At 25.8% G+C, this 25,807-nt stretch overlaps 1 protein-coding gene across 1 annotated transcript in view; it reads right to left on the reverse strand.

Moving 5' to 3' along the window:
• The window catches only part of LOC129988457 (uncharacterized), a 36,529-nt gene that overhangs the window by 4,600 nt on the left and 6,122 nt on the right, over positions 1–25,807 (reverse strand). The window contains exons 4-18 of the mRNA XM_056096687.1: positions 24,887–24,967; positions 22,361–22,483; positions 18,324–18,410; positions 16,916–17,073; positions 15,424–15,550; positions 13,573–13,700; positions 13,329–13,480; positions 11,104–11,178; positions 10,188–10,250; positions 9,387–9,507; positions 8,038–8,119; positions 7,471–7,556; positions 7,256–7,385; positions 5,944–6,084; positions 5,385–5,504 (exon numbers count right to left, since the gene is read on the reverse strand). Of these exons, the coding sequence (XP_055952662.1) occupies positions 5,385–5,504; positions 5,944–6,084; positions 7,256–7,385; positions 7,471–7,556; positions 8,038–8,119; positions 9,387–9,507; positions 10,188–10,250; positions 11,104–11,178; positions 13,329–13,480; positions 13,573–13,700; positions 15,424–15,550; positions 16,916–17,073; positions 18,324–18,410; positions 22,361–22,483; positions 24,887–24,967 (1,674 nt within the window). The remainder of the gene's footprint in view (positions 1–5,384; positions 5,505–5,943; positions 6,085–7,255; positions 7,386–7,470; positions 7,557–8,037; positions 8,120–9,386; positions 9,508–10,187; positions 10,251–11,103; positions 11,179–13,328; positions 13,481–13,572; positions 13,701–15,423; positions 15,551–16,915; positions 17,074–18,323; positions 18,411–22,360; positions 22,484–24,886; positions 24,968–25,807) is intronic.

Below are 25,807 nucleotides of genomic sequence, written 5' to 3' on the forward strand. Positions count from 1 at the left end.
ATATTTAAATGAAAATATCATTCCTAAAAATAACTGGCTTGAGTTATGTAATTTTAATATTACTGAAAATTACGTGTTTAATGGTATTAATTTTTATAAACAAGTCAAGGGCATTCCAATGGGGACAGCTTTTTCAAGTGCTTTAGCTAATATTTTCCTGCATTACTATGAGAAAAAAATAATTAAATATAATTTAATAAACGGGTGGAGATATATTGATGACCTACTTTTGATTAACTTCGACAATACTAATATTATTACTAATTGCTATCCAAAAGATTTAATTCTAAAAGATACAAATAAAAATCAACTTGAGGCTACCTTTCTGGATTTAAAAATCGAAATTGCTAATGATAAAACAATAGTTGGTATATACGATAAAAGGGATGATTTCAACTTTAAAATAACAAAACTATGTAACTACCATTCCAATCTAAACTCTAAAATTTTCAAAAATCTAATTTTCTCACAAGTTAACAGGATCAAAAGGGTTTGCAATAATAAAAATTCTTATATTGAAGCATCAAATATCCTCCTTAAAAATTTAATTAAAAATGATTTTCCTAGAAATTACTGTAATGTCAATTTTTTAATTAAACAAGGTATGGTTTGGGATTAATCCTTTGGCTTAAATAAAAATAGAACTTTACTTGCATATTGGATCACTCAATAGATGGCGCTGGGTGCCTACCTCTGTTTACATAATTTACCGTTAACTTTTTTAAAAACAGGAAATCACAATCGATTGTTTAAAGTTTCCTTGACTGTTGGATGGTATGTTCTGGCTTTTTCGTTTTTAATTTTAATTTTAATGCTGTTTTTGTTTTTTTGTTATTGTTTTTATTGTATTTTTACTTTGTTGTGGTTCTTTTTTTCTAATTTGTTATTTTGTATTTCCTTTCTGTTAAAATGGTATATCTCTTGAGCATAATTTCAGGGATTTTCGGATCACGAGGAATCATTATTAGACAAAGTCTGTATGTCCTCACAGAAAAAATCCCTTTATTTGAATCCCTGCCTGAGGGTGACCCTTGAAAAAGTCTTCAGGCCGGATTCTTTTTTTTAATATTTTTTTAATAATTTTTTTGGTTTAATTTTTATTTGATTTTTGTTTTTCCTATTAACTTGATTCTAATACTTTTGTATATATATATATATATATATATATATATATATATATATATATATATATATATATATAATATTTTTCTTGAAGGAAGGTGATGAGGGACATGCGATCTTTTATGATGTATCTATGCTTATAAGCTCTCATATAAAGCAAAGATTAATGAAATTGGTCTTGTGGTTGAAGTTGGCGCTGATTGGAATTATATATATACATGGGTGAAATTTTGAAATCATTCGGAAATCTAGTTATTAGCGGATTTGAAAGTATCCAAGGTTTGTAACATAGTCAGTAGACTTTTATATATTTATTTATTTAAAGTAAATGTTCACCACAGAAAAAAAAATCCGATTAAATAGAATTTTATACAAAAGGAACATTTTAAAAAAAATTCTTTTATCACCGAACTATGAAAATATTGTAATGTGGACTGGGAATTTAAAAGTTAAACACATTTGAGATTCTAAAAGCAATAAACACTGGATTTTAAATGTATTAAGAAACATGCATGGAAACTAAATGCAACTTTTAAAAACATTAAAAAGCAGATTAAGAATTAAAAATGTGTAATATTTAAACGTAATAACGTAGATTAAAAAATTCAGCCTTTTTTAGAAACTTGTTAAAATGTTTGGAAAATTTGCATAACAAGTATTTATTTATATAATTGACTTAAAAAACAAACAATTGTTTCTCAAATTTCAGATTAATACAGCATACTGGATATGGCTTATCCCCTTTTTTCAACCATTTAAATCCCTTTATTAACCTTTTTTGACCTCCTCTCAATTCAATAGCTAGGGTTAAAAAGGCAGAGCATGTACCCTTGGAATCATTCCATGCAAAGCATTTGGGATAACTTTTAAATTCTTTCTGTCTCGTACGGCAACGTATTGCAATTTTCATAAATTAATTGCAATTAACTTAAATGTAATCTTATCTCAAATATTAGATGAAACTGGCTGATGGGAAATCTATCTGACCGTCAATGCGTGAGCATGATACCCCAAAACAAAAGCGACTAGAGAAGTTAAATGTATCATGCAATTTTATCTAAATGTAGATTTATATTAATTTTTTTAATATAATTTGTAAAAGGATTAATTATCCGTAAGTCTGTCTATTCGTGAGTGTTTGATTAATCATTTAAAATTACAAAAAAATAGATAAATGAAATTTGGTTCTTTGCTTTGTCATCATTATTACAAATATGTATCGAATTTTTGCTCCAATCTAAAAGGATAGGAAGACGTACCTAATTTATACTTGATTCTATTCTAAAGAAATGCGGATACCGCTGCACTCATAAGCATATGCATAGGAGAAAGTAGAGAGGTAAATAATAGCATTGATCTTTACCTTGATTGCAAATCCTTAGATTGCTTTTAATAATAATAATAATAATAATAAAGTACTGATAAAATTTGTTTTCCAGTTTGGACCCCGCAACTTTTAAGGTTGATCCTGCCCCAATGTGTGCAGTTTATGAAATTTTGTTCCATAAGTAACACTCCCATAACAAAATCTGAGTGAAGTAATGTATAATCCTTTATTTTACACGAGTAAATAACAGGTTGTGATTTCAGGGCATAACTATGAATGTTACACTTTTAAATATTCAAAAATAATTTATTGTCCGTGCACCATTGAAGCATTTATTTGCATTAGAACGTCCTTAAAAACATGTAATTAAAAATCTTGCTGCACTTTGTACAAGATTCATCAAAAGCTATGTCATTTATCCACTCAGATTTTTGGCTTTAATGAAGAATTTTCATTAGCATATTAACAAAAAAAAAAAAAAAAAAAAATGCTTCAAAGTACTGTAAAATAAATATAGAATTTTTGAAATTCCTATTTTTTTTTTTAGATTTTATAAATCTATTACTTTATCTAAGAAATATATCTTCTTTGATAAATTATTGAAAAAAAAATCTTAAGATAATTTGCTATGTTAAAGACTTTTACGATGTTATCAGTCTCTTAATGTTCCTAACAAAATTATTCAAACATTTGATTCAATTTATTTTGCTATTTGCTTTCATCTACATCAAGGTATAAATACTAGTAACTAATCATTAACAACTAAACTAATATTAATAACTAACTAAATATTAAAAACTAACTAAATATTAAAAACTAAACTAATATTAATATCTTTCTGAATAGAAATAATTTTTTAAAAGATCTTTTTGTTGTTTCTTTTACGACTTTGAAAGAAATTATTTTATTCAGTTCGTTAAGGAACTTTAAAAAGGAGTCGCATTATAAAAATTCGGACACACAATTCGATATTTTTATACGACGTAAATCTGAAAAGAGAAACAATATAATAATATCCTTTATTATATTTTTGAAATTTACGACTGTTTTAAAACACAAAATTCAGTTTATCTGTTTACTTTGAACGAAGAAAAATAATTGGAGGAAGAGATTAGTGTAAAAAATATAAATTTGCATTATAAAAATAGTTGAACTAAGAATGAGAAATATATTTAACGTATTAACTATATATATAGGGCGATTTTTCAAATATATCCCTCCGAGTTCCTAATTATTAAATGCGATGTTTAATCATAAGTGAGGATAAAACTGCATTTTGAAAAATACTTTAATGGCAATTTAAATCTAAGTCCACATAGAGCATTAAGGGACACACATTTGGGGAAAAATTCATGTTCCTCTTTTCCTGAACGAGCTTTCGTTCCTCCCTAACGCAGACACCATCACAATGCCCTATGCCTAAAGCAATCTTCGGGCCCTCAGATCCAGCGACATCCATAAATGGCCGTAAAACTTCATTGTGTTGTCTCCCCTCCAATTCATCAAGATGTTCGAAACTTGTAGGGGGAAAGAAATACGTTAAAATACGTCGACACCATTTTCAGTTCAGTATGACCCCTACGTGATTTTCCGTGCAGAACCAATTTGCATCGTTCATTACCCTACGTTAAAATGCGTGCAGTGCACTTTAAAGGCATCTATGGGGCTACATCGAAATGCGTGTGGAACCCTTAGAGGGTTAAGTATGCTTTAGAATCAATGTTTCACATTTAAGATACTTATGCTATAAAGCAAGTAATAATCTTTATATGAAACTATTTACAAATTAGAAAATATATGCAAATTTGGAAAAGCATTTCCAAAATTGATAACAAATTATTTTGCATTAAAATATTTTTCATGTTTTTACTTTCATGTAAATGAAGTATACAAAGAGAAAGTATTGCAATCATCGATTGAGAATTTGATGAATCTCCTAGTTTTAGATCTCACTTAATCAAAAAAAAAAAAAAAAATTATTTGTCTATGAACACATTCATTGGAAAATGCTTGAAGATAAAAGGATGAAATTTGTTATGTAGACTTAACAGAAAATTTGTAGATTTCTGTTATATTTTGAATGAATTCAATTCACAAGAAATCTATCCGAGTTTACGTGAACATGATAACAACAAAATATAAATAAACTAGAAAGATAAAAATTGGTATACAAGTTTAACATAATAACATGTAATTTCTTAACAAATTTTGGACCAAATCTGTCAAAGGCTTGACTATCAGTTGCTCTGCACTTTTTCAGCATGTCAATATGATAACTCAAATACAAAATGATAAATAAAGGAAATCTGGAGCATGATTTTGTAATTAAAATTGTAGTTTTGTGCCAAATTTCATTCAGTTCAGGGAAAAAAAAAATAAAGAGTGCCCAAAATATACATTCAGTTTTCTTTATTGTATCAGGGAGGACACAGCACTCAAGTATGAAACTCGGAATATAAAAATCTGAGCATTTGTATTGTATACACAGCCTTGCCCAAGGTCCACAATTTTATGCAAAGCTAGGGAAGGGGAAGGTGGGCAGCACCTTTATTATAGAATATACAAGACAGTTTTAAGGAGATCACTCTTTTAGTTTCATTTATGAACTTGCCAATTAGTATATGATGAAGGGGATATGTATCGAACAGGCTATACATATTATGTGATGGCAAATATTTGAAATATGCTTGTATTTCAAATACAAAATTGATAAAAATGCAAAATTTATAAGAAATGGAAAAGAAATGAGATAAGATAGGAAAATTATGTCTTGGTAACCAATTCCGCACATTTAATTTTTCAAATACAATAATAATTATAATATAATCACACAAACACATGAAATAAAAACGAATATTTTAAAAAAAATTATGACACATTTACGAATTTCATATTTGATTGATTAAAAGATTGTAAAGAAACAGTGTTTTCTTACCCTCAAAAATTCTTGAATCTCCAATACATTTACGCAAACTGCAAATAACTCTAAAATATGACAAGCTTTTCTTACCAGCTGTTCATTATTTGTGAAATCTTGTTTTTTCAGTTCGTCTAGCTAAAGACAGAGGGAAGAAAAAAATGAGAGTGAACATCTGATTACTTTGATTTATTAAAAAATAATGTTGTTGCAAAATAAGACATTACTTGATCAGAAATATATATAAAGTATCAGGTTGATTGATTAAAACTCAATGCTAATTCAAGCAACTTAAAAAATAACTAATTACCACTTCATGTATGCATATCACACACTGAGCTGTAATTAAAATGGACACACTGCATAACCAACAATGTTATGTTGCAAAAGAATGAAGCCTTTCAAATTAAATGATTTTTTTTTTGGAATTCATTTCTTTATATAATTAGGAAGCCTGATATAAATATTTAAGGCAATTAATAAAAACCATGATAATTATTTGTGAATTGAATAAGTACTACAACTGATACAAAATTTTAAAACTGATTGATTTATGTAATATGAAATATTTACTAACCAAAGCAGAAATATTTTTATCAACATTATTTTCATTAACTTGGAAATTATTGCTGAGCTGTGGAGCACCATATCGATGCAAAATTTTATCTTGTCCATCCACAAGAACTTTAAGCTGTTCATCTTGCTCAAAAAGCCTTTCCTGAAATTAAAAAAAGTTAGTTGAATATATATTTCTTATTTAACTTTTATTATTATCAGAAATGTATGCTTTATAATATATTTCAAAGCTGTCACATTAATACCGAGAAAATAGTCTCAAAGATAAATTAGGAATAAATTTTATTCTGTTGGTACAAGCATATTGTTAACTAAAACATTGCATTCAAATTAGTTGGTTGGTTGTTCAATATTGAGTTATATCTTTTTTATAATACATTAAAATCATCACCGTCAAATTATTATCATATTATAGATATTACAATTTCTGCTTATAATATGCATAATTTTGGTAAGCAAGTTATTCAATGTGCAAACTAAAGTTGAGATCTTACTTCTTCTTTCTGTTTGCTTAAAACAGAAATATCACATTTAAAAATATTGGAAAACAATACATTGACTTTATTAGTTGCAAAATAAAATCACAATAATAGTAATAGAGATAATATAGACAATTTTCATTAATATATTTTAGAAAATGTGGCAACAAATTTTTTGTTATTTGCATTTTATTATTATTGAGACAAATGGGACTATGGGAGTTAAAATAATTGCCGGAAAAAATAAAAATTATTCAAATTTCAAATTTATTTAGTTATTAAGAGCTGAATATTACTTAAGCCCTTAAATGATTCATCTATGTCTATATGTGAATTGAATAGCTATATTTTCAAACTTATAAGAGGAAATTAAGTAATTCCTAAATGTTATAATTCAACACAAAAATTATCAGAAATCTATAAATATCTCAAGAATTTCGTATCTTAGCAATATTTAACTGAAAATTATTTCCTAAACTGAAGGTGTTTGAGATGGCTGAGTGAGACTTTTAAGAGGCTATAAAAATTTTTTGACTTTATCTAAAAATTTAATAAAACAAACAAACAAAAAAAAAACCCCTAAATCTCAAATATGAATGGAAAAAAAATTATAAAAAAAGATTCACTAAAGAAATAAACTCTATCACAGGTTGATGATAAATATTTTTAAACACCTGCACATATTTACAAAATTATTAAAATGCTATAAATCAGAACAATTTAATACTCAGTTTTATATTAACAACTAATTGAAATTTTGAGGCAGTTAATAATTATTTAAGCTTCATGATAAAGAAAAAATTAAAAACATAAGTAAAAACTTAATGTGCATACCTTAAGATTCAGAGGCAGAAATTTTATCATTCTTTTAAAAAGTAATTTGCCTACACTATTGGATGGCAAGTCTGAAAGTCTTTTAGAAAAACTTAAACATCTAGCGAATAAGTTTTCGGCAGAACTGCATCTGAAGGAGTGAAACAGAGATAGATGTAAATATTTACTGAAAAAATATTATTAAAAAAATTATTTTTAAAGGAAAAAATTCATACCTTAATCGATAAATCCACATGTCCGAAATTAAAATAGTAGCAGATATACTGGAATCTCTAAGCAAGAAATCAATCACAAAGTTTTCCTTGAAAAAAAAAAAAAGATATAAGAATAGCAATTGCATTACGGAAACAAAATAAATAACATATATTTAACCTTGAAAAAGTTTTACTTTATTTTTCTTATCAGTTTTATTCATTTCTTTGACAACTGTTGCCAGAATAAAAAATAGAACACCTTAGGTCTAGTGGAGTTTTTTAAAACATTTTTGCAAGAACTTAATGAAATGAATATGCTAGTTTTCATACTTTTTAAGGAGAGAAATAAAGGAAAAACCTTTTGGTCCAATATGCAGAAAATAAAAATAAAAATACAATTCTAAATAAAATCTTCAAACTGCAAAAATTACTGCAGTGAATAAATTCTAACATGCTAAAGAAAGAAAATATTTAGTCATATGATCTTGCGAATCAATAATTATTTACTATCATCACAATAAGATTAGACCTTTTTCTCAAAATACATCAAAAATATATGTGCAAAATATGCAATCAGAAATTACTTACCAGATTTTGTACATCAGAATCCGACATACCCTTAGAGTATTCACTTACATGAAGATAAGCATGACAATATAATGTAGCTGATCTACAGTTAAGAAAAAAAAAAAAAAAAATCTTGACTTTTTAAAAATAAGCGCACAAAGACTAAATAACAAATATCATATAAAATTTCTATTCAAATTAGAAATGGCTCTATTAGATATTTTACTTATATAAAATATCAATTTCTTTCTCAAAACCCACTGCCACCTTGATATTTTTGTTGTTGTATATTCCCATTTAAAATTTGTTAATCTTTTATAGTATATATAATTAATCACACAGAAAAGAAGCACAGGTCTTTAGTTTAAAAAAAAAAATACAAATTGGCATTTTGGGAATTAAATTATTCAATTAACTAGAGCAAATGAGAATACTTTGAGAAATCAAACACAAGAAAAAAAAATTAGTATCCTAAGAATAGCACAAAGAAAGAATGCATCATACCATATATCTTTAAATTTAAAGTATTACTTTTCTTTTAAATTTTTAGGGCATCAGAAGAATAGTGATATAAATAAGGGAAAATATAAATTGTAAGAAATCACATGTATAATTAAATCATCTTTTCTAGAAACCCGAGAAAAAAAAATTATTGCAAGTGGTAGAAACGTAAGGATAAATAATACTAGACTCTAAGGGAAAAATAATGTAAAAAAAAGTATTTTAAAATAGTTTAGTGATTTACAATTATGTTTCTGCAATGGGTGAACAGTTAACACTAAAATTGATGTTTTTATCAAAGAAATTTTTGTAAAGTTTAAAAAAAACAAATTTTAGTGGAATTATTTTAATTGATTTGTTATTTATTGATAAGGAGAAATATTCAAAGTGTTGTATTTATAAAGAAATTATAAGTATTTTTTGCTGATATATTTGATAACTTTATACTTTAATATTCTGAAATTTTAGCTGAAGATGGACTATTAGAAAATAGTTTATTTATGTATATTTTTTCTATCGCATTTGTATTTTAGTGTTTAGATTTTGGATGTGGAATAGATTAATGTGCCACACATAATTTAATTCTACAAGACAACACAAAGTTTTTATGAAAAATTCATTTGCCTGAAGTTTTATTCTTTATACAGTTTACTGAAAAACAATATGATACGAGTGAGGTATACTTTTGCAGAAATATTAGATCACAACAAATTTGTGTTTTCTCATTATCTCATTTCAAACACACTCTGTTCTCCATATGGCAATCTATGCAATAAAATTTTTACATTTACTCCAAAAAAATCAATCATTAAAATAAATCAAATTAAATAGTTCAGTGTATTTTTAAAGATTTTTACAGTGAAAGCTACCTTAGTTCCTCAAGTTCTGCTCCACTCTGTGATTGATGAAATGCTAATAAACTTTTTGATAGTTTATATAAAGACAGAGGAAGTTGTAAAGAAATAATAAGCATATCATCTCTTGGAATGTCTGTAAAATAAATAAAATAAAATAAATGATTGGGAACAGTAAAATGTAATAATCTCTATCATCAAAAACTAAAATTTAAAAAAAGCTATAAGAATGAAATACAATAAGTGGCTTTAATTAATGGGTTATGATTAGTGCATTTGCCTTGATCACTACTATTTATACTATAAATACTTTATTGAACTATTAATGTAGATTCTTAGTAATACAGTATTCCAATAATCTGATCACTCTTGTAATCTAGCATTTTGAGAGGCAAATATAAATTAATATTTATATTTCTTTTTGTTAAAATAGGTTGAATTAATTCTCCAAATCAAATTGATTCAATTTTCTTTTATTTTGGAAAGTTGCAAATGTGTTAATTGCTACCATGATGCTAGTTAGCCCATTTTAACTAATACTATGATAATCTGCAGAGCCACCTTTTCACTCATATCATTTAAAGGAGGAAGTTATTTATACTCATAACACTTTAATAATAATAAGAAAAAAAATTAGCATAAAATTGCAAGATAATTTTGTAATCAATTGAAGAACGCATAATTTTTTAATTCAACATTTTAATTTCTAACAAAAAGTTTAAAAAGTACAAAAAATGAAATTATAGCACTTTTATATAAAATAATAGGAACACAACAGAGAAAATTTTTATAAGAGAATGCAGAAATGAATCTCACTTTTTTCAAGCATTAGAAAAATACTTTGTATAACATCTTTTTTTTCTGACAGTCTATCTTGGTCTGAAAATGCAATGGTTTATGAAATCAAAAAAAATTATAATGCATTCAATAATTTGGAATGTAAACAAAACAAAAAATTATAAATGTAATATCAGAAATGGTCTAATAAAATTATCATAAAAATATATCAAATAAATAGTGCAAAAAAAAGTCATTATGAATCTATACTAATAATAAAGATGAATGTAAGTGCTTGTGTTGGCACTCTATAGGTCAGATTGTTTGACTTACAACTATCAAATCTGGCACATTTACATCTTGGAATGTGGAAATATGCACCTAAAAGCTTTTTTTAAAAATTTAGTTAATTAAAAATTAAGCACAATTATGATATTTTCCCAAGAAAACTTCTTAAAATAATAAAGCACACAAAAATTTTTTTCAATTACCTTAAAATTTTTTTAAAAAAAAGCTTTTTAATTATATCAATTTAATAATCATGTAAATTTTAGAAACTTTTTTTAAAAAATGCTTTTTTTTTTTATTTTGCTCAATTTTTTAATAGCTTGCAGCTATGAAATTCAAATCACTTTTATTGTTCTGCCAAATATTTAGTTGCACAATTTCCTTCCCCTATTAAAAGCTAATAATGAACATAAAATATGCAAACCAATTAAAATAAAAGAACTTTAATACCTGGCAACTTGCTAGAATCATGCATATATTTAAATAATTTAATTAAAATCAAATATAACCAAGAGATCTGGTGAACCAGCTGGTCATCAAAGGTGATATTACAAGAATAATAAACATTTAAGTTTTTAATCTTGTAATATATCATCTGCTTAACATAAAATAAAAATCCTTCATAAAAAAAGTGAAGAAAAAGATGTTTTGCAAATGCAACACTCACCTCCAGAAGCTAGTATAAAACTTAAAGCCGACAACTTCAACAATAAATGAGGTATTTGAAGGTCAGAAGAAACGTCTAAAATGGAATATATATATATATATAGATAAATATTATTTCTAAATGACAATGCAAATTGGAGATATTTAAATAGAACATAATCTATATCAATTAATGAGTTTTTAAAGTAATCACTACTTTACAATAAATGAGAATAAATATATATATATATATTTGTAATGATACTTTACAGCTGGAATTATCAAATTTTGCAGAGATGTTCTCTGAAGGAGGGAAATATGCACATCAGATAAATTTTTTGAAATCATAATTAATTAATATTAAATCATATTTTGACATTTTTTTTCAGTAACTGTTGAAGCATTATAGTACAAAAATAATTTTTATATATTAAAATTAACAAAAAATTGTACTTAATAATATCAATTTAACTGCAAATATTTTTTTTTTCTAAATGTAAGCAATTTTTATTAGAAACTTCTTTTTTTTTTTTTTTTGTATAATTTTCAACAACGAATTCTTCTATTATTGCCATAAAATTCAAATCATGTTTGTTTCCATCAGTTATTGAATAGCATGATTTTATTTCATTGTTAAAGCTAAGCAAGAAGGGCTCAATTTAAAATTTCATTTATTTAAAATCTATATAGTTTACAGGAAGGATAAGAAAATGAAATTACACTACCACCAAAAAAGATGCTATTTGAAATAATTTATTTAGAGATTTAAATTTTTAATAGTATTATGTTGTCATAAAATTCAACACCACTAAGAAATTTCATGTACAGGTCAGGTGCAAGGCAATTAAAATAACACTGTTTTAATACTTATCAAAATATGATACTCAAAAAAATATTTTTGAAGAAACTAAGAACTTCAAATTCTATACAAAAGATTTAATTGAAAATCAATATTCCTGGCAAATTAGCTCATCAATAAAGGCAGATAGTAATACAATAACTAAACATTACTTTTAATGCATATATTAAATTCTTAAAGTACTTTGTCCAACAAAATTTGTTGAGAACAGAAAAATCAATTCAAATTTTTCATTCCAAAATTATATTGGGAAAGGGAGGAGGAAAAACACCCTTAAGAGATACAGAAAAACTACCAACAGTTACTGATTTGCATTTTTAAAAAAGTTATTATATCAGAAAACAATCAAAATGACAATGTTTGTATCATTAATATTTATAAGAAACCAATCCACAGAAATGGAGGAGTATGTCTAATTTTTAAATTTAATTTACCATAAATTTTATTTTGCTATAAATTTATTTTATTCATCTTTTAAAAACAAAATATTTTATTGGATTCAACAACTGTAAACACTTCAACAGGATAATTTTCTTTTTGTCCAGGGGCTAAAGCAGTTAGTTACTCAAATAACACTAGAGTTGGTTTTAATGTGATCTCTCGGTTACCATAACAATGAGGTAGAACAAAACTGAAATTTTAGAGACTATAAATCTCAGAAATTTTGCAAAAGAAGTCTATTTTTTAAAAAGAAAGCTCAAAGCATCTAAAATGATAAATTTGAAGTCACTGTCACTAAGGAATTGGTCTTTATGCAATTTTTTTAAATGTTTATTGAAATAATAAAGAATAGAAATGTTTGAGGCATTAATTTTTACAAAGATTTTCTAAAGAATACCAAGTACTTTTGTATTAGAGCAATTACACAAGAGAAAATCATGAAGAGTGGGAAATACTATTACTTTTGTTACTCTTTCTGTCTAGATCTTTTCCAATGCTTATAGTACAGATCTTTATCTAAAATACTATCCAGACATAGGAGAATACAGACATTAAATTAAAGTTGTATTCTTAATAACTTTATGCATAATGATTAACCACTAACATAATAAAAAATATTTGTTAAAAATAATATTAAAGTATTAATTTCATTGATGGTCCAAGCAGCAAGGCAGCAAAGGTTTAGGATTCTATGAAATAACAAGTATTGAAATATATGTAGATATTTATTTCTAGTCTAAACTAATAATTATGATATATATATCAAAGTTGATTTTTCTGTCATTACAATTAATTTCAATATATATTTTATCTTCATTATATCTCATGAGTAAAATATTTAAATTTTGAAAAAATAAATAATAATATAATCTTTTATTAATAAGATAAATCAAACAAAATAACATTTAGAGAAAAAAAATAGATAAAAATGTTTAAACAATAATTACCTTTAGAGTTCAAAAGAAGTACAGAAGTCAGAAATGTTTTTTCAGAATAATAAAACAAGGAAAGCATGGGACTGATATTTTCAAGTAAGATATTTTTTAAGCATTTTGCCTCATTCTCTGTGGGGAATTTAAGATAACATGAAATAAGCAACCTAAAAGCAAGCAAAATATTTTGATCATTTGAGAAAATGAATTAAAGAAATTAATTAGTAGAATTAATTTCATTTCAAATAGGTCAACTTACTCATAAAGATTTAATACAAGATGAATAGTACTTTGGAGATTTTCTTTAATGAAACTTGGAAACATCTTAATAATTTTCTTTACAACATTAAGTTTAAATAAAAACATTCTGCACTCAGGAACAGGAATCTGAAATAAAATTTCCACAACAGTAATATTGGGCATTTATGCATTAATTGCATGTCAGTAATTAATCAAGTGCTTATTTATTGCAACCAATGTTTAATAGTAAAAAAAATCATTAAAGTCTAAATCTATTAACTATGTTCATCAATGAAATCTAAAGTCTGAAGATTACCAGTGGCATGTAGGTAAGCAAAAAGTTTGCCTCTAAATACAAAAAGTACCTTATTTTGTAGAGGATTGAGAACAGAGTAAAGAAAATATTTTTCTATGCCTTTATAAATTTATCAAAACTTATAAATAATGATCATAATAAATTAAGAAAATATTAAATAATACAATAAATAAAATTATCCTTTTTATAGACAATTGGTTTGTAACTTCATTTATGAATTATTTACTTTCTTGAATCAGGAAATGTTAGAGCTGCAATTATCTTTATTAAATCCTTTTTATATCACTGAATATCAATAATATAGATAATGTGTCCAAATGGTATGGGAAAAAATTATTATGATTTTTTAGAACTTGCGCCTGCCAATAAAAGAAAAAGTCACAAAGAAAAAAAGTAAAAGATAAAGTGAAGTATAAATGAAATTTTCATTATATATATATATATATATACATATACTGTCATGGTTTGGATAGATGAATTGATTAAATGAATTTTGAATTTTAAATAAGACAGCATAAACAGAAATTTATTCACAAATATTGACAGTTAATAAAACAAAAATAATTCAGTCTTCAATAGACTACAATGTTTAAACTAGCTCAATTAAACAGCATAGGAAAAATTCTTCATTATGCAAGAAATTATTCTCATCCAAGTTTAGCAGTTTTGTCATGGTCAAAAACATGATATTCTGTGCCATATTTACTCAATGAAAGCATAATAACATCTCGCCATCGATGATTGCATCAAGGCTTTTATATATGCTTAGAAGATTCCCAAATTTTCTAGATATATAAAAATTTTATGACAACAAGTAACTGAAAGTCTCATCAAGTAGTCAAAATACTTTAAATATTTAGAATTCATGACATTATAGATCCGTCCCAAATTTATTCAATAAGTGAGATTGATGAAAACAGTGTAAATAGGATTTGCATAAATTGAGATATAAGCATTTGTAAATTTTATATTATTTGAGGCAAAAAAAATAAACAAACAAAAAACATATTTAGAAGAAAAATTGTATATTAAAGATTGATGTTTTCAAATATAATGATACAAAATTGTACAGATTAAAAAAGGATTCGAATTATTTGGATGCTGATCACTTCTTAAAATTTAACAAACTTGACTGATGACTTCAAGTAAGATTTCTTCATGGAAAATTAATATATATATATTTTATTCCTTGCACTGTATTTAGAATATGTTTCTTTATTAGATTAGAGATTGTATTTAAATTTTTTATGCATCTGAAATGGAACTCTCCTAATTTTTTTAAAGCTGATCCAGCATTTCTTTTATATTTGTTTTTCATTTGATATAGCAACTCAGTATTAGGCAATGAAAGTTATTATTAAAGCGTGAAAAGCATGAGAAAGAACAAGAGCCTGTGCAACAGAAAAATTAATATATTTTTTAAAAATTTGAATTAATTAGAATAAATAATTAATTTAAAAATAGTAATAAATTGAATTTCTATTTCCATATACATTTTCTACTGTGAAATATTAGTAATTTAAGCAAAATATAATGTTAAAATTGGATGCTCACCTCCTTTTTATTGTTTATGTCAAGTCTGAATTCCTCTCCAATACTAATTATTTCAGAAAATAATCCAGTCAACATAGAATCTATCTGTAACTCAATACGTCCAATTTCTTTATATGTTTCAATTAACCTAAAAGGATTTTAAAAAATTACAAAAATACTAGTAATAATAATATTTTATATTCAAATAGGAACAAAACAATTTTGTTTGAAGAAACATATATTTAAAGAAATAATATTTTATTGCTAGCCTTCTACAAAGCACGACTTTACATCTAATCACCAAATTCAGTACAAACATATTTTAGATATTAGAAATATGCACTCTGGAATGATCTCTCACTCTCTTTTTTGAAACTTCCACTAATGTAAAATTACAGAACATTTTACCATTTTCTCAAGATAACTTTTAAAATTATTAAAGTATCAAAGTATATAGGTATTTCTAGAAAATGGAGAAGCAGAGGAAGGAGTAAGTGTACATTAATGATATATATAAAAATCATAAAAATTAGTGATATTGATACTGAAACAGTTTAAAGGATTATATTGTGGTTTTTTTCCCATTGAAAATGTGGAATGAAATAATATTTTTGAGATTTCAAAATAAAAGATTGTAGGGGGACAAGTATCAACTGATAATTTATTTACGAGTCATGAGTTTAAATATGAAATAAAAATTAGTAAAATCTGTTACAACCATTGGAGTTGTGGGAATGATTGTTTGATTTTCATAATTTTAATATAAGTTATTATGACCATACATGCATGTTCTATATCACCTTCTAAGTAACAAATAAAGTTTGCACTGTTATTATTTATGCAAAGGAAGGGAACTATCAATTTTCCAAACTACAGAAATCAATTAATTATTTAATCAATTAGAAATAAATAAAAATTTCTCGTTTTTTTCTTACAGTGACTGAGGGAGATATTATTATAGACGAAATATTTGTACATCACCTAAAAAATTCCAAGTTTTACTATTTTAGAATTTAACCATTTTATAACTGTATATTTATTTTAATTGATATTAATAAAAAAAATTGAAACACATTAAAATTAACATCAAATTTGAATTATTCCATCAACATTTCTTTTTAATTTCTGCTTTATTCTGATATATTATTTTCTAGATGTTTTCACTGGTTTCAAAATAGTAATTTAACAATGTCTAAAAGTATAAGTCAATTACTGAAACAGAGGCAAGAAAAGTAAAACTCTTGTGATTTCAAGATTTCATAATATTTATAATATTAAGTAATAAAAAAAATAAAAAATAAAAAGAGGAAAATAGAATTAAAAAAAATCAGTTTTCCAAAATACTAATAAAAATACATTTTTGAAAACTATTTTTTAAAGATTTATATATAAAATAGCAAGAAAGCATAAAGAATTTTATAAAATAAGAAAATACAAGATGGGAAATGTAATAAAAGTTCATTTAGATTTCTTTTATTTTGGAAACAAAAGAAAAACAAAGTTATGAACTTACATAATGAGTATTTTGTATAAATCCATTCCAACTCGTGAATCAAGGATAAACACTAACTCACAAAGCTTATTCAAGTCACAAATAATTGGTTTTAGAAAATGAAACTGATCCAAATGCAATTTTTGATCCAATATTCTTGAAAATTTTAGTCTAATTTCCTAAAAATTTAAAAGAAAAATTAAATATTATGTAAAAAGTACAACATTACATAAAATAAAATAAATATGATTTTTGGAATCTTTTGTAAAAGTCAATCACAAAAAAATGAGAAACTGGGAAACAGCTCCATCTGATCTCAATATTTCATTTTTCACCTGTATTTATAAAAATGTTTGGGGTATTTCTACAATGCCCAGAAAAACCTATCCTTCTTGCAATCATTAAATTTGGCACACGGGTAGTCGTAATGATAACTCTATTTACTTTGAAGTTTAAATTTTAAAATTTAAAAAAAAATGTTTTTAGTTTTTAGAAAGTTTGTTTTTAGTGTGTGGTTCATTTTATTATACTTTAGAAAGCTTTAAAAATATAATCAATTTTCTAGAAAAAGTCTAAAAGAATTAAAACTGAAATGTCTGTATATAAAATTTTGAATTTTTTGAGGTAACAAGAATGGTTGAAATACCTTTTTCTATTGAATTGAAATAAACTGCTTTTCAGATTAATCAAAATATTCACTTATACACAGGTCAAAATTTTACTTCTTTGCTGACATGTTAAAGAAAAAAAAATGACAATCAAGATTCCAATAATTTTGAAAATCATTTTTACACAAATTAAATTCTTATAGTATCACTTATAATAACTTCTAATTTCTTTTTTTCTTCAAGAAAAACACCAACATTCTTTTTTTTTAAAGTTATTTGTTTTAATTTCTGTTATCTGCAAATCAATACATAATCTTATTGTCAAGAAGAAAATCCGACATACAAAATCAATATTTTTTTTGTTTTAATTTTATTTATATACATAATTTTATTTTAATTTCTATTATTTTGGCTTTTTGATTTGGGTAATAATCATCATATTAACATGCAGTACTATGGGAATGTTGCTAGTCATTAATGTTATCAAAAGTAATTCTAAGTAAAATTTAAAGTAGCATTGATGTATTCAGGAATTAATTAATGTATGGAGATATGTCTGGCATTTAGTTATTAAATAGAATTCAATTAAATGGCCTGAAATTATTATTGATAAAATTAATTAAAAGTCATCAATATTGAACCATGAATTAAAGATTTAAAGTATTTTAAAATTTCCTTTATTTAAACTACGATCTTTCTCAAATTGGGTATTAAAGCTGTTGAGAATTTTACATAAATGAGAATAGAGCATATTTCTGCTCTAAATGAATGAAAATTATTTTTTTTGAAAGAATAATTAGAAAGCTTTTATTATTATTTACTTGTATAACATCTTGCATTTTGTTAAGAAAGGAACCCAACTGGCTTTTAAATTCCTCAAGTAAATCACCATAGATGATTTCACAATCCTGAAATAAAATTTTTATATCAAATTATTTCAGACAACTTCAATTGAATTTCAGGGTATAAATTGATAATTTTAATAATAATTTATAATTTACAAAATATAGTTATGTCTTTTACACTATTCTAAAATATTCTGAAATTACATTATTCTAAAATATTTAAAATTTGTAACTGAAAAGTTATGTATAGGAGAATAAAAAATATTTTTTTTAAAAAATGCATAATTCTTTTATTATGAAAATTCACATTTTTACTTGTCTGTCAACTAAGAAAATAAACATAATAAAGATGTAACAGATGCATAGTAACTTTGCACAAATAATTTTAAGATGAAAACAGTTGATAAGATGAAGTTTTATTGTTTTTTTTGTCTTTTATTATATTTAATGAATTTTTTAAAATAAATCTCAAACATTAAGGGCAGAAATTTTTTCAATGCCATCTATAATATAATAAATCAATGTAAAATAAATGCCATCAAAAACATAACTTGTAAAAAAAACCAAGTCTCGCAACTCAGTTCTTCTATCGTAAAAAGTTGTGAGATCCATGTAATAACCAAGTTGGTCCATTTATTCAGTCCCTACTTAAGGGTCCTTCTGTTTTAAGTTATTACGTAATTAGCTAACCTAACAACATCTTATGGTGACCATATCTATATTAAAAATCTTTTATGGTTAAATAAATAGATTGACTTGGCAATCGAATGAAAACACAATGTATCTTTACATTAAATTAGATTACATTAACATATTATATTAAATTAGATTGTTTAGTGCGATTGCCAAGTCAATCTATTTATTTAAACCATAAAAGATTTTTAATATTGATATGGTCCCCATAAGATGTTGTTAGGTTAGCTAATTATGTAATAACTTAAGACAGAAGGACCCTTAAGTAGGGACTGAATAAATGCACCAACTTGGTATTAAAAGGATCTCACAACTTTTTACGATAGAAGAACTGAGTTGCGAGACTTGGTTTTTTTTACAAGTTATGTTTTTGATGGCATCTCATTTCTTTTTGTAGATAGTCCTTTTCTTATTTTTGTATGTAGTTTTCCACTTTTTCTTTTCCGGTACTACTTCTTGAGCTTCAGCTACAGTTTTTCTCATAGCCCACTCCCTGTCTCTATGGGTTTTTCTCGTAAGCTTTGATGTTACAATTTTTGACAAGTCTGAACGGTAAATGCTTCTTTGTCTGTTGTATTCACAAATTAAGGATTCCTGCGTTTTAATACTTCCAAAGTCGACATTTATTAGATGTAAGCCGTCCAGACTTATAACTCTCGAAATTCCCAAGTAAGCTTGACCGGATGTGAATACTACAGGACCGATATTCATCAGTGCATTATTTAGATTTAGGCTCTGACTTTTGTGTATAATTATAGCATAGGGGAAACTGTTCGCGATGAACATAAGCTCTATTAATAATTTCAAATTTAATTTTGACCGGACTAAGCTCGTAAACATGTTCTTTATTAAATGTAATGTATATTTTCTTAATTATTTTTGTATTTTCCAAATCAACCTTTATTCTTTGCACTATACCGATAGAACCCTGAACTAAACCAAGACTCAAGTCAATATTTCGCCTTAACATGACTTTTGCTCCTATTTTTATAATTATGTTCTCTTCCAGGCCTGCAGTCATAGAAGCATCGTCTTCATATTTTTTTATGCATTCACGGGCTCTTTTTGTTAGGTATCTGGGGAAATTTATGCTATCTACAGCTGTAAGTTTTATTTTGGGATGTAGAAGAGATTTAAGCATTGCAGTATTTAATTGTTGACACATGTTTTTTGTAGATAATAAGCAAACGGTATCATCAGGAAGTTTCGAGAGGTGTTTAATTATTTCAATTAATCTGTTTTCATTTGAATTGGATTTGAGAGTTATTGTAAGTTCATCGTATATGAACAGTTCAGATTCGGTACACTGAGGGAACCTAATAACTTGTTAGTTTCAGCAGTTGATAGTTTTTCAAAAGGTGACTTTTCTCTTACCGGCGGACGCTGTAAGAGATCTCCGAAAACTACAAGATGTTTTTTTCCAAACTACCCATTCTGATTGTCTCTTGTGTCAAATATTTCAGATAAGCGTAAGTAAATATATGTTAAACATTGGATATCATCGACACTTCGTCTATTATAAACAACACTACTTCTTTCAAATCTGATCTCAGAAGGAGAACTTCATCAGAAAGTTGTTTGTACTTCGGCATTTGCTTGTGTTCTAAAGGCAGTTGCAATAGTCTATGTATAGTCAGCTATTCCTGTTGGAGTACTAACTGCCACTTTTTTTGTTTAAATACGCCTTAACCCAAATTTTCAGAGTTTTTATTAAAAAGTTCTTTCCAGTGCCACCAGTTCCACTCACAAAACAGCGTAAAACGTCAGCGTTATTATCGGTAGTGTCCATTTTATTTGTGATCATATCGAAGACTCTTTTTTGATCAACATTAAGTTTTGCGATCATACTTTGAAGATCAGTTTGCTTTCTTCTACCAGATTGATTTTCTGAAAGTCACCCATTGCGTTTGCAGCTTCCACAGCTTCAAATTGAATTATTTCAAATTAGATATCGTTAGAAACCTGTAATTTTGAGATTTAATTAATTTTTCCCAGCGAGAATAGTGTCATCATATGAAAGACCGTTTTACAGTAATCTGTATTGGATGCTGCCGGATGCCGAGCCAGTGAAACGAGAGCTTGGTGACAAACTTGGCGACCATTTGGCGCTTTGGCGACGAATTTGCCGACAAAATGGATAATGCTCGAAACTTCGAAAAATTTATCGATCCGTCCATTATTACATGGATATTTTAGTTTTTCCTTGATTTATACACTAAACACTAATTGTATTCTAAATTTGAAGCTTCTATGTCTGCTAGAAGTGCCTTAGAGTTTTGATGATCTGTCAGTCAGTCAGTCAATCAGTGACAAAATTCACAAACTTTGACTAGTTATAATTCTTAAACTACTGGTTCAAATTTAATGAAATTTGAAATATACCGTGTTTATATAATGCTTTCTTGGTTACTGAAAATTCAGGCTTCTAGTTTTATCCACAACGAAGTTATAGGGGGTTGAAAATGGCCTGAACTGCTTCGAGAAAAGGATAGTACGGCCGTGCCGCTTGTTTTTGCTCAACTTGGCGGGGGCACTGCCGTGCCCCCAGATAATTATTAAAATTAATGAAATACAAGTAAATAGCCATGATAACAAATGTAGGATAATTCAAAACAATTGCACCAATTGCTAATGTCTAAGAATTCTTTTAATTCAAAATTTTCTTCCTTATAAAAAAATGGCAGGACAAAAACATTCTGGACATAATATAGAAGAAAATGTGAAGTATTTTTTTAGTACAAAATAATAGCTTACAATAAACTCTCCTGGCCATCTATGCATAATCCTTGAGCAATTTTTTTACTGTGGACACATTTGCATTGATGTGCATTCAATAAACACATGTATACTTTGCATATGATTATCCAGATCTTCTGATATTACTTCATTTCATTAGTATACATTACAAATTCTGTTTTAAAGTATCTTTTTGCAAGTAATAATCAATGAACTGAATGTATGCCTAGAGAATGCTTCATATGATAGTGAAGTAAACTACAAAACAAATGCTACTCATGACTACATACGTAGAGCAGTAATTACATATTCTATTGATTTCCTTTCATATTGTGCCCAATTTTTCCTCTTCTATCCTTTGTTGTTTCCAATGAAGTTAGGTAATTTATAATCATCACCACTACTTTGAATAAATTTGTTTCTTTAAATTATTTTTAATTGCATCCTGATAAAAAAAATAGGTTGTTTAATATAATAATAAATAATGTTAGACAAAATTATCCTCTCCTCAATACAGTTTTTATTTCACTACATGAAATGAAGATTATTACAAAATAAAACACTTGAATTAAATATTTCCTTACTTTACAATGGCTATAACCTTTGTTCAGCAAAATGACAGAAGCCTGAAGCACTGACATGACCTCAGGTGTAGATTTTGTATAAGTAAAACTCTGCAGAAAAGCATCCATTATATGATTGTAGCACTATAAATGAAACATAAAAAGAAAATATTATTGTCTGCCTGGAAATAACAGTTAATAGAATCAGAATAATTCAATTTCAAGTATTATATTCGGGAACTCATAATTAAGTTACCAATTTACTTTTTCATTATAAAGTTTATTATAGTATTAGTTTGAATTTTATTTAATACAAATAAGAATATTTTATTTAAAATACAATTTAAAAAAAAAACAACCTATTAATTCATAACTTATGATTAGTTACAGCCAGGCAAATGCAAATGTGCAATAATCATTTACATAAAAAAAAAAAAAATATATGCCACTACAATAATACAAAATATTTATATTTTAAACAAAAGTCATTAGATCACACAATTCATGAAAGTCTTAACATTTTAATACTTTACAATTAATTTAATCTGCTTTGATTACAGAGAAGTACAGTTTCAGTAAAGAATGAAATTAAAGGATTTTTTTTAATTAATGTAATTTTATTTCATTACCATTTAATCTAAGGGAATAAATCAATTCTGGATCATTTTAGGGAGTATAAAGGAAAATTGTATTCGCTAACTAAGAGACTACCCCATCTCTAAACCACTTGAATCGAATTGGTCTCATCTCCTAATTTTGTTCTTCTTGATTTTATTTATTTAGCTATAATATATAGGCAAAGAAAATTATTTCAATTTAGCATGTATTGCATAAATATATCCATATACTTTCTTTCAATACTTACATATATTTCCTTCTCAATCAATTGTTCACATAAAAATATTTTACATAACAGGGGAAAATAAATCTATTGTGGAATGTTTCATTAACTGAAAATGTGGATAAAGATTAACATCTGCTTATGAAATTGCTTTATTGATGCACTCATTTAATAATAGATTTTAATTCAATTAAACGGAAAATCATTAAATGTTACTTAGTTAATTCTGTTAAAATGCAAAAAATTCAACACCTTACACTAAATATAGATAAAATGCTAAATAAAAGTATTCTTTCTTATATATAATGAGAAAGTATTGCAATCATTAAAAAAATTAAGATTTTAATAAGTCCACACACATAACTGACATTTAAAAACTATTTTTTGTATATATATGTTTGTTTGAGAGCAGGATAATTCAGAAACACTACAAACTAGATATGAAATTTGATATATGGTATTTCAATTAAAATTGTAGATTTGCTGGCTTTGTTAGATTTTGATAGAAATTTAATAAAAAAAAAAAATCTGTCTTTGTGTTAAGCCTGTGGACTAACTAAAAAATGCAACAAGCAAGATGGATGAAATTCGGCAATTTTATTTTCATTTAATTTTAAATTTATAGCAAATTTTTAACTAAATACCTCAGAGAATAGAATTTATGTCTATTTCTTTAAATGTGAAAATGGTTAATCAGAATAGTAAAAAAAGTTAAATGGGAGAATTTTTGACAAAAACTATAAATCTCTGTCACACCCATCAGTAATTAGACTGTACATCTGTATGTGAATAAGAACATTTTAAAAAAACAAGAAAATTAATTGGGATTTACTTTTGACATGATCTGATGATATTTACGATATCCAACTCCAAAGTTTTGAAACTAATAGGACAATGAGAAGAGATGCAAAATGTATATTTGATTATTTTCACTAATATGAAGTTAAATATAAAACATGTTACATTACCTAAGTATACAAAATAATTAAGGAAATACTCTCCCATTGGATTGGGTAGTGTTGCTGAAAGAATAAATTCATGCGAAATATCATTTACAGCACTTCAAGATTTTGATTTGATGAGTCATCATGTGTTTGATAAATAATGAAATAAGTGGTTTCATTTAGAATGTTGTTATAGATTTTGTAAATATGTACACAATTAATTCAGGATTAAGTCAATTTTTGAATCAAAATTTCAGAATAGATTATGAAAAAAGTAAAAATTATACCATAAAAATTATTTCACCAAGAACACAACAAAATATTTTGTACAATTGCCTATAGCATATTAAAAATTCAACCTAACAAGCAGAAAAGATATACAGAGTAAGAACACACAAGGCCATATGTATTTCATAAATATCTACAGGAAAATTCTCTCACATTTCCGATTTATTCTCTGAACTGAAGTTGTGTTTCTTCGTATTTTTCTGATTAATGAATCTTGGAAATGAATGATTAATCAGAGAAATAAATTTTGATATGGATGATTAATTTAAGAAATGTTTCTTAGATATGAATAATTAATCAACAATCAGTTTAATGAGTTTTAAATCGATTATTCTACTAGACAACTTAGATGACATAAAGCAAATACTGCATAATACTTCCTTCAATTAGTAGAAAAAAAGATAAAAAGAATTAAAATGATGCAGTATAGAGTAAATACTTTTATACTAATTGTATACTGAACAAATAAAGTACCTGTAACTTAGTTTCCTTCTCAAATTTCTCATTTCCAGTATTGTTATCAAATCTTAAAACATCATCAAACAATTCAGGAATCTGGAAATAAATAAAAAACAAGTTTTTATTTATTGCTGGTGACTATTAAGAAATATCTCTATTACTAATAAAGGAAAATGAATGTAGTTCATTGGACTTTTTAGATTTGACAATTTAACCTAAAGGTATCAAATTTGGTGTCAGAAGGCTTTGGAGAGTCAAATGTGCACCTCAAAGAGAATTTCTCTGATACAGAGAAAAAAAAAAAAAAAGAAAAAAAAAACAATAATATATAAGTGTTTGAAAACAAGTGAATTTAAAAGAATTTCCATCATTATTTGCTTTGGAATTAAATGTTGCAGTTATTATCATAATATTCCATCATTTTATTAAAAACATTCTTTAAAAAGAAACCTATTCCATATATAAATTAGTCTGAATCTTCATATTTTAATAATCAACAATGAAAATGATTTAGGTATGCTTTTAAATGAAATTTGACATTTATGTATATTGTAACCACCTTTGTCACTCACTGTTTTCACTGGGAATGTTGTTGGTGATATTTCCAATTAAATTTTATATGCATTATTTTATGTTTATGATTTCACTCAGAAAATATCTTCAAGTATCAAATATCAAAGCTGTGTAATCTTAATCACTTTACATCTGTTCTATTCATTATATATATAAACCATCTTTACAGACATCTGATGACATTGTGTTGTTATTAAAAACAGTTTGAATTTCAGTGTAACCACTGTAATCTATTGTTGAAAATTCAGCAAAGCATTTTAAAATTGAAATTTAGACAAAAATTAAATTAAAAACTATTACATTTAGACATAAAACTATTACATTTTTATCAGTAAATAGACAATATTTTTAAGGAGTTATTAT

The sequence above is a fragment of the Argiope bruennichi genome, chromosome 10 (genome assembly GCF_947563725.1).
Source record: "Argiope bruennichi chromosome 10, qqArgBrue1.1, whole genome shotgun sequence".
Classification (NCBI taxonomy): Eukaryota; Metazoa; Arthropoda; class Arachnida; order Araneae; family Araneidae; genus Argiope; species Argiope bruennichi.